Raw genomic sequence first — 10,866 nt, forward strand, 5'->3', positions numbered from 1 at the left:
CCTTAAAAGGATATGCTCAGAATGAGTTGAAATATGGCCATTTCTTTCCCCTGAAATCGACAGCCAGTTGTTTACTTGGAATCATTCAATGTCTCCATTCGTTTTGGGTTAGATTGTTTTGAATGGAGGATTCTACTACCACTCATAAGATGGCTTTGAGCAGAAACAAGGCTGATCAGCCGGTGTGTACACACTTCTTGGCTTTTCAATATTTCTTGGGACATTCTTGGGCTTAAAATATGGCCACACCTCTGCAGTGGTAGGTCAAACAGCCTCTGTCCCAGACCTAAGCTCTGTGGATGCCACACCCCAGATTGGGACTCCCAGTCTCCTCATGGTTCACGCTGGCAATGCCTGACCCAGGACATTATCTTGCCATTGAGACCAGGGTCCTTCTCCTTGGACGGTTCCTGTATCTGTTATTGAGTATTTTGAACAGCACTGAATATTTTGTTGAATATTGAATATTTATTGAATATATTGAATATCTTGAATAACAGTCCAAGCAGAAATAAATATCGGGACACTTTGTTCTCGTTGACAGTCTCAGGTCTCAGTTCTGGCCATATGAGTCTTGGGCCATTCATCATTGTGAAACCTCTACAAAGTAAGATGGGTGTATGGTGAAGAATAATCAAAGGTAAATGAAGGCACCATCTCAAAGTGGACTTGCCATGTCCCGTGGAAGCATGAATGTGTTGAGTCTTTTGTTGTTGAAATGGTTCTAGGCTGGGCACAGTGGCTCACGCCTATAATCCCTGCACTTTGGGAGGCCGAATGTGTTGAGTCTTTTGTTGTTGAAAATGGTTCTAGGCTGGGCACAGTGGCTCACGCCTATAATCCCAGCACTTTGGGAGGCCAAGGTGGGTGGATCACCTAAGGTCAGGAGTTCGAGACCAGCCTGGCCAACATGGCAAAACTGCATCTCTACTAAAAATACAAAAATTAGCTGGGCATTGTGGTGGGCGCCTGTAATCCCAGCTACTGGGGACGCTGAGGCAGGGAGAATGACAGGAGGCGGAGGTTGGGCAACAGAGCCTGAGGAGGGGAGGAGGGGAGGTGAGAGGGGGAGGGGAGAGGGGAGTGGAGTTCTAGGATCCCCAAGTCTGCCCTTGAGAATGTGGTTTGGGAAGGAAGGTGGATTCTTTCAGTGGTGTTCACAGAGCAATTGAAACTTTAGATTTCTCAGAGTGAGCTAGTTTACTAAAGCCTACGTATCTGAAAACATAAACATTTCTTCATCAAGGGTGCCCTTTAAGCCAGAAACAAACTCAACCACCAACCACCAAACCCCCAAATGAGACAAAACCAAACCAAACCAAAAATCCAACAAATAAACAAAAAACTCCCTGAGACAAGTCACAGAACTTTATTTTGGGAAAAGAAAACATTTTTTTGTTGGTCAAACTATCAGCTCCTATGAAATACTCTTAGAGATGTTTATCCTCAGCTAGTTTTTTTGTGGGGAGGTGCTGTTTACATGCTATGTTAAAAATAACATGCAAAAATTCACGAGACGTTGATGATGATGGTTATACAAATAACGAGAATGATATTGGCATACATCATGTGAGTGGGAAAAAAAAAGTTGATGGTGGTGATGACGATACGATCGAAACTGCTTTTGCTCCGTGGAAAGCCCTTTGAGATGGGGACCTGGCTGTGCAGTTTGCGGTGTGTTTGCCTAAAACGCCATCTGGCTGCTACGTAGAGGAAGAACACTGTTTGCTTTTCTGGCCTTTGTTTTCATAATTCTTCAATTTCTCTTTATGCTCCTAAAAATTCTACATAATCCCATTTCGAACATCGCATTCATTCTTTTTTTTTCTCTTAGAAAACAATAAGGGTTTTCATTAAGAAGTAAGTCACAAGACTGCAAGAGAACAAATAAAACTCTTAAGAGGTCTCCCTCCCTCCCTCTCTCTCTGCAGGCTGGGGGTGGAGGATTCAAATGAAATTTTGCTTGAGAAAGTAGCCTGCTCGCTTCAGAAAATTGAATATTTTATTCAAAAAAGGTTAATTTTGCAGAATCAATTTGCCACACCTTTGCATCATTCACACTACCTTCCCTGCCCCATTATTTACAGAATTCTAAGAAACATAATCTATACATGGATATAAAGTTGGGAACAGTAGATACTAGGGAATACTAGAGGGTGGAGAGATGGAGGGGCCGGGGCTGAAACACTACCTGTTGGGTGCTATGCTCAGTACCTGGGGGATGGGATCATCTGCATTCCAAACCTCGGTGTCGCATGATATACCCATGAAACAAACCTGTACCTGTACCACACAAATCTAAAATAAAAGGTAAAATTATACATAAAAAAGGAATATGATCCACAGAATGTATCAGACAAAAGGTGTCTGTTATGGTGGCTAATACACTTGGGGTTCAGAAAGTCAGTGGTGGCCACCAACGGTGGCTCATGCCTGTAATACTAGTGCTTTGGGAGGCTGAGGCGGAAGGATCATGTGAAGCCAGGAGATCGAGACCTCTCTGCTACAAAAAGTAAACAAACAAAAATTGGCCGGGTGTGGTTACGCATACTTGTGGTCCCAGCTACTTGGGAGACTGAGGTAGGAGGATCACCTGAGCCCAGGAGGTCGAGGGTACAGTGAGCTATGATTGCACCACCACACTCCAGCCCAGGCAACAGAGCAAGACCGTGTCTCTTAAAAAATTTTTTTGAAGAAAAAAAGTTGGTGGGGACATGAATTCTAGAACTTTCTCTCCTCAAATATTTAGAACAGGTTGACATGGTACACAACCTTCTTAAAAGAGCTTAGCAAGAGGACGGAGGCTCAGCATTTGAAGGAAGCTGAGTGAGACAGATTAACTAATAAGTCACCAGTTAAGAATTGGTCCAGGCATAGTGGCTCATGCCTATAATACCAGCACTTTGGGAGGCCAAGGTGGGAGGATCACGGGAGCTCAGGAGTTTAAGACCAGCCTGAGCAACATAGGAAGTCTTCATTTCTACAAATAATTAGCCCGGAATGGTGGCACAAACCTGTGGCCCCGCCTACTTGGGAGGCTGAGGCGAGAGGATCGCTTGAGCCTGGGAAGTGCAGTGGCGTGATCATAGCTCAGTGCAGCCTTCACTTCCCAGGATCAAGCGATCCTCCTTGTGTCCTCACATGGTCATCCCTCTGTGTGTGGCTGTGTCCTTTTATTTTTTTGGAGACAGGGTCTCGCTCTGGCCCAGCGAAGAGTGCAGTGGTGAGATCATAGCTCACTGCAGCCTTGACCTCCTGGGCACAAGCGATCCTCCTACCTCAGCCTCCTGAGTGGCTGGGACCACAGGCATACACCACTACACCTAGCTAATATATATATGTTTTCTAGATACGGAGTCTCCTTATGTTGCCCAGGCTGGTCTCAAATTCCTGGCCTCAAGTAATCCTTCCGTCTCAGTCTCCCAAGTAGTTGGGCCTACCAGCACGCACCACCATGCCCAGGTAATTTTAAAACTTTTTGTGGCTGGGTGAGGTGGCTCACGCCTGTAATCCCAGCACTTTGGGAGGCCAAGGCAGGCGGATCACTTGAGGTCAGGAGTTAAAGACCAGCCTGGCCAACATGGTGAAACCCCATCTCTGCGATATATACAAAAATTAACCAGGCGTGGTGGAGGGCGCCTGTAGTCCCAGGTACTCGGGAGGCTGAGGCAGGAGAATCGCTTGAACCTGGGAGGCGGAGGTTGCAGTGAGCCGAGATTGTGCCACTGCACTCCAGCCTGGGCGACAGACGGAGACTCCGTCTCAAAAAAAAAAAAAAAAAAAAAAAAACACCAAAAACTTTTTGTAGAGACAGTCTTGCTATGTTGCCCAGGCTGGTCTCGAACTCTTGGCCTCAATGTATCCTCTCTCCTGGGCCTCCCAAAGTGCTGGGATTACAGCACTTGGCTCCAGCTTGACCTTTGTCGGTAGAACTACTCAGAAAATGTGACCGATTTAGAAATTGGGTGATGCCAAGTGAACCCCACCCAAACCTATCCCCGCACCAGTTCTCATCTACCCTTTTCGCGTGCTGGAGAACTAGGAAGGCAGGGGCTGCGGCTTGCGGGGGCTTGGCCTCCCTCACACAGCTCAGGCTCTCAGACAGCGAGGCCCAGGGCTCTGGCGCTGCGACCGCCACCTGCCCCGAGGCCCCAGTCCCCTCCCCTCACCGCCGCATCAGGGCAGCGCGGCCAAGAGCCGGGCCTTTCGGGGGCCGGGGCGGACGTGGCCCGAGATGCCCGGGGACAGGCAAGAGACCATGGGTATGCGGCGATCACAGGCCTCTCCGGCCCGGGAGACTGATGTTTTGGGGGGCAGTGTTTTGATACCAAATGTTGTTTCCAGACCGTATGCTTGCCGCTTCCCGCACTTGGAAAGACCAATCGTTAGGCCCGAGGATGCAAGACCCACCCACTTTGCGATGGAGGCAGCCAATCCAGTTGCTCGTTACTTCCAGCGTCGCAGGCGCCCTTACGCAAGATCCTGTCCAATCGTTACCAGGAACGTCCTCCTAGTCCCGCCTCAGGGCCATCGCAGAGGCTGTCAATGCCATCTGACCCCTTCACCCCATTGGCGTACTTCCTTCCGACGCCATGACGTGAACAGCACCTGGCCGGCGCGGGCCAATGGCGGTGGCGGGAACGTGTTATATGGATGACCTCTGCCGCAGCTGCCGCTGGGTCCTGGAGGCAGAAGCCGCCCTGAGGAGTGCACAATAGGCCAGGCGCGGTGGCTCACGCCTGGAATCCCAACACTTTGGGAGGCCGAGGCGGGTGAATCACAAGGTCCGGAGATCGAGACCATCCTGGCTAACACGGTGAAACCCCGTCTCTCCTAAAACTACAAAAAATTAGCCGGGCATGGTGGCGGGCGTCTGTGGTCCCAGCTACTCGGGATGCTGAGGCAGAATGGCGTGAACCCGAGGCAAAGCTTGTAGTGAGCCAAGATCGTGCCACTGCGCTCCAGCCTGGGCGACAGAGCAAGACTCCGTCTCCAAAAAAAAAAAAAAGAAAAGAAAAAGAGAAGCGCACCACGGACCAAGAGCTCTTGCTGGAGAGGCGCCGCCGCCGAACCCGCAGCCAGACGCCCCTCAGTAGCGCCTGCATCGGGTGCCGCGGCTCTCGCGTAAGCCATGGGCGCGCCCGAGGGGCGGGCTCGCCTCCCATCGGCCCTCACCGCTCGGCTGGGCTCGGAGTCCACTCCGCCGTCGCCTTCCTGCTCGGGCCGGGAAACGCAGCCGCGGAGCCCGATGGGAGGCGCCGCTGGCCTCAGGACGGTGGTCGGGGCGGGCGGGGACATTCGCGCTGCCTTGCGGCCTGCAGGCCCTCCCCGTCGACAGAGCTGCGCCGCAGGCCTCGGGGCGGGCCTGGGGGGCCAGAGGGCTTCGGGGCGGTAGTGAGGAGCCAATAGGGGGCTCTGGGGCGGGCCTGGAGGCCTGAGGCCACCGGGGATCCCCGGGCGGGTGCTGGGTGCTTGCGGAGCGGGGGCGCCGACCTCCGACCCACGAGAGGGGCGCCTTGGCGGTGCTGGTCGTAGTTATTCTCAGCGTCCCTATTATCTGATTTGAAATGAGAGCAGGCAGCTCTCGAGCTCCGAGCCGGAGGGGAGCAGGGGAACTGGGAGCAATGTGTACATTCCACGCCTAGGACCCTGCCGCTGGGCAAATGGAGGCCCGTGTCCCTGCGGTCACTGCCTGGGAGGGCGCACGAGGTCCCCCAGGCGAGGTGACCCGCAGGAGGTTTTGTGACGTTGAGCGGCCCAGGCCTGGGGGTGGTGTGTGCTGGTGGTGGAGGGCAGCCTCCTAGAGGAGCTGTCAGCCTTCCAGGGAAAGCACCCGGCCGGTCGGGTAGACTCGCCGGGGCTGCGGGGGAAGCTCCACCTCCCCGAGCGCCTCCCGGGGAGACTCAGGACGCAGGGGTAGCCCTGCGCGGGTACCCCGAGCCGCAGCGGGGCAGGGCCCTCCCCAGGAGGTCGGCACCCGGGGCCCTTTGTCCTATGACAGCTTCACCTGGAGCCACCAAGAACTGGAAGAGGCAGGAAGGAACCCCCCCCCCCCCAGAGCCTCCAGGGGGAGTCCAGCCCTGCCCACAACTTTGTCAGATTCCTGGTTTCCAATACTGGAAAAGAATAAGCTTCTTTTACTTTCAGCCACCCAAATTGTGGTTATTTGCTTCAGCATCCGTAGGAATAAACTAAGAGGTATGAATTTTATGTTGCCGCCAAAAGGCTTTTTCTAGGACAAGTAGATATTTAACCTAGATAGTTGTAGCCTTTTCTCGTCTTCATTGGGATCGGAACTCAGTTGATGTCCTCCATCCTCCTATCTCAATGTTGATTTTACTTTCTCTTTAATCCTCTGTTCTGAAGCAGTGACCCTTTTAATGTTGCTTAAGTAAATGTCAATGTTTTTCTGGTCATTGTGAGACAAAAACTTTTTTACTTTGGGTCTGAGAAGCAGTATTTTCCCTCCTCCTCCTCCTCTTTTTTGAGATGGGGTCTCTCTCTGCTGCCCAGGCTACAGTGCAGTGGCATAATCCTAGCTCACTGCAGCCTCAAACTCCCGGGCTCAAGTGATCTTCCGGCCTCAGCTTGCTGAAAAGCTGAGACCACAGGTGTGTACCACTATGCGCTACATATATATATTTTATTTGTAGAAATGAGGTCTCACTATGTTGCCAGGCTCGTTTCAGACCTTTATCTCAAGTGTTCCTCCTCTTTGGCCTCCCAAAGCACTGGGATTACAGGTGTGAGCCACCATGCTTTGGCATGGTGGGGTATGCAGTAGGAGAGCAGGGGTGGTGGCAGTGTCTCCATATGTACTCTCACAAAAACTGGTGTGGGTGGATACTGGATGCCTACTTATTTAGGGGCGTCTAAATTCCTGTGCTAAATTAGAAAATAGAGGCAGCTCTTGAAAGGAGTGATGGCGTGAAGGAGAGATGCTTGGACCAACACCACACGACCCTTATAAATAATTGATACCCTTGGTTTTGATGCCATGTCCTCTTCAACAGTTGTTGGTTGAAATGACACATGATTCCAGGCGAGCTTTTCCAGATAAATTGCCCTGGAACTTCGGACTTTGTCAGGTGAATTGCTGTGGAATTTCAGAATGGGCTGGAGTGTCTAAGATGGGCATGTCCAATATTCAGCTCAGTGTGGGGAAACTGGTGGTGGCCAGGGCTGATTGCAAGCTGAGTTGTAGGGGTGACAGTTCACCTGAGAAACAAGAAAACATACCTAATACTGGCTAATTTATAAAGGAAAGAGGTTTAATGGATCCACAGTGCCACATGGCTGGGGAGGCCTCACAATCATGGCAGAAGGCAGAGGAGGAGCAAAGTCACGTCTTACATGGTGGTAGGCAGGAGAATGTGTGCAGGGGAACTGCCTTTTATAAAACCATCAGATCTTCTGAGACTCATTCACTTATCACAAGAACAGCATGGGAAAAACCCACCCCCATAATTCAATTAGCTCCCACCAGTTCCCTTCCACCACACGTGAGGATTATTAGAATTCAAGGTGAGATCTGGGTGGAGACACAGAGCCAAACCATATCAATTGATAATTAGCAGATTAAAGGGAAAAGGGCACATCTGTTGACTAAGACAGCCTTCACGTTTCCCTCAGCTTGACTGAGTGTTACACAGTTTTCCTCCCGACCTCCTTGTCTATTTTTTAGTTTTAATTTTTTTGATACATAATTGATGCACATATGTTGGGGGTACATGTGATTACTAAATACACTCATAATTTGTAAAGATCACATCATTGTGATCAAGATATTCATCACCCTACATATTTGCCTTTTCGTTAAGCTAGAAACATTTAAATTCTTATATTTAGCTATTTTGAAATATACAATAGATTACTGTAAACTACAGTCACCCTGCTGATTTATTGAACAGTGGGTCTTATTTCTTTTATCAAACTCTGTATTTGCAAGGCAGGAGGATTGCTTGAGCCCAGGAGTTCGAGACCAGCCTGGGCAATCTAGTGAGACCCTGTCTCTACAAAAAATACAAAAATTGGCCTGGCATGGTGGCATGCACCTGTAGTCCCAGCTACTGGGGAGGCTGAGGTGGTAGGATCACTTGAGCTCAGGAGTTCCAGGTTACTATGAGCTACAATCGTATCACTGTACTCCAGTCTGGGCAACAGAGCAGAATCCTGTCTCCAAAAAAACAAGAACCCCTACTTATTTGTACCCATTAAGCAAACTATTTTTATCTCCCTTCTCTGCTCCCTTCCCAGCCTCTGGTAGCCACCAGTCTACTCTCTACCTCCATGAGATCCAGGTTTTAAGCTCCCACATGTGAGTGAGAACACGCAGTATTTTTCTTCTGTGCCTGGCTTATTTCACTTAACATAATGACCTCCAGTTCCATCCATCAGGCCTCCTTTTTTCACGGAAGATTTATTTTAGGAAACTTGCAATTGTGAGTTCTTTCTCTACCTCTTTGAGATGCAAATCTTCTCCCAAATTTTCTTCTAGCCTCTTCCTAGTTTTGCAACCCAGGAATGTCTTTCTCGACTTCAGAGCCATCCCTTTAAAATGCAATTATTGAAGGAGATGATACATCTGTGTCTCAGTTTTTGTAGAAGGGCAGGTTCCCAGTTTTGAAAAATTCCAATGAGCCAACACAGATAGCTTCACAGCATTTCCTAACCTCTTCCTGATGTCTCCAGTTCCTTCTCAGCATCTCACCCCGGCACTTAAAAACTCTCCAGCCTTTTGTTTCAACAAAGTTAAGCTCCTTCTCTCTTCCGTATTGCAATAGTCCTGACTGAGTCCTTCCTTGAAGGTTTAACTTGTCTGGTGCAATTTTTTCTGACAATGTCCAGATCAAATGATCCCACAGAAACACTGAGTGTGATTTTAGCCTGAGAAGGGGGAGGGTAAGAAGATAGATTGGGAAGCAGCTGTGTAGGCAGGGGACTTGGCCACTCCCTAAACCTCTCCCAGTCTCATCTGTAAATGGAGTGCATAGGCAGCAGTGCTTCTCCCCCGAGGCTGGGGCGATGGAATCAGTTAGACTATTGAGGGCATCTGGAAGGGCATCTGCCTCAGGGTTAGTCCTCAGGGTATGGTGGCCAATGGGTTTCTTTTGGTTGACTGTTGACAATGCGTTTGTTGAATGGCAGCCTGCTCTAGGCGACGCTGAAGCCACAGAAGATACCGCAGTGGGAGAACCAGCATGAGCTGCTGCCCCCAAGGAACCTCGAAGTGCAGGCAGAGGACCAGCCATCCCAGCAGCACAGGTAAAGTGTGTCACCTGTCGGGTGAGGGGGTGGGGGAAGTGTGTGTGCAAAGGAGGTGTGTGTATGCGTGTGAGCACGTGTGATGGCTAGTGTGACTGCATGTGAGGGACTGTGAACAAGCGTGCGAGGGTGCGTGTGCAAATGTGTATGCATATGAGAATATGTGTCTGTGGATGAGTGCATTTGAAAGCATGTGTGTGGTCATGAAGGTAAGTTAGTGACTGCGCAGGATATGTGAGTGTGCATGGAACACTGTGGCAAGTGTGTAGGCATGTGAAGACAGGCAGAAGTGTGTCAGTGTTGTGATGATGGGAGTGTGAATGAGTGTGCAAAAAGGTGTGGAGTGAATGTGCATGGAAGTGTGTGTGTAAACTATGAAGGCATATAGTGTGTCAGTGTGTGCAGTGCAAGTGTGTGTGGGAATGAGTGCTTGTGGGTGTGTCCACATCCAATGGGTATGTGTGAAAGCATGTTAAAGTGTGTGTAGTGTGATGGTGTATGGATGTATCAGTGTGTATAAATGAGAGCATGTAAATGTGAGTGTTGAATGAGTGTATAAGTGAGTGTGCATATGTGAGGCTGTGCGTGTGAGTGTAACCATGAGGGTGTGAACGTGCTTAAGTGTATGTGCATGTGACAGTGCAAGTGTAGGGGTGTGATGCATGTGTGGGTGTGCCAGTGTATGAGTGTACATGGTGTGGATCTGAATGTGCAGTGTAAAGGGCATGAGTGCAAGTGTGAGTGTATGTGAATGAGTGGTAGTGTGCATGCATGGGTGAGTGCACACTCAGAAGCATGCATGGGTGCAAGCCTCCCCTACTAACTCCTGCTCCTTCCTGAGATCAAAAAAGGATGTGTTTTCTGTGTTTCAAAAATGTTTTAAAATTATGTACTGTATTTAATAGCTCTTATGACTACAGTGTTTTTCTCTCTGTTTAAAACATAGCAGGGGCTGGGCGCAGTGGCTCACACCTGTAATCCCAGCATTTTGGGAGGCCAAGGCAAGTGGATCAGTTGAGATCAGGAGTTCAAGACCAGCCTGGACAACATGGTGAAACCCCATCTCTACTAAAAATACAAAAATTAGCCGGGCACGGTAGCGGGTGCCTGTAATCCCAGCTACTGGGGAGGCTGAGGTGGGAGAATCGCTTGAAGTCAGGAGGCTGAGGTTGCAGTGAGCCGAGATTGCACCACTGCACTCCAGCCTGGGTGACAGAGCGAGACTCTATGCAAAAAAACCCAAAAAATCCAACGTAGCTAAAGGCAGTTTGATGATAACAGTGACGTTGAAATGAGAATTGTGTCAGAAAAACCACAATAATGAAATGGCTCCTATATAACCCATCCCCAAAAACCCACGTAAAGAAGAAAACAGGGCTGGGCCTAGTGGTTCATGCCTATAATTCCAGCACTTTGGGAGGCCCAGAAGGGAGGATCGCTTGAGCCTAGGAAACCGAGGCCACAGCGAGCTGTATTTGCGCCACTGTACTTCAGCCTGAGAGGCAGAGTGAAACCTTATCCCAAAACCAAAAAGATGAAAAGCGTACCTGAGGTATTAACTCTGATCATCAGTGAGTGGAAAGATTCTGGTATTCTGGTGTT

The 10,866-nt window shown here is 49.6% G+C and overlaps 1 protein-coding gene across 1 annotated transcript; it reads left to right on the plus strand.

Annotated features, from left to right (window-relative positions):
* The first annotated feature begins 5,115 nt into the window (after window positions 1-5,115).
* On the plus strand, window positions 5,116-6,509 carry LOC115833305 (translation initiation factor IF-2-like). The gene is made up of 2 exons (XM_030807261.1): window positions 5,116-5,393; window positions 5,426-6,509. Exons 1-2 carry the CDS (start codon window positions 5,132-5,134, stop codon window positions 5,533-5,535), a joined length of 372 nt encoding a protein of 123 aa, XP_030663121.1. The 5' UTR covers window positions 5,116-5,131; the 3' UTR covers window positions 5,536-6,509.
* Window positions 6,510-10,866: the final 4,357 nt, after the last annotated feature.

This window comes from Nomascus leucogenys, chromosome X (assembly GCF_006542625.1).
Source record: "Nomascus leucogenys isolate Asia chromosome X, Asia_NLE_v1, whole genome shotgun sequence".
In the NCBI taxonomy this organism is placed as follows: Eukaryota; Metazoa; Chordata; class Mammalia; order Primates; family Hylobatidae; genus Nomascus; species Nomascus leucogenys.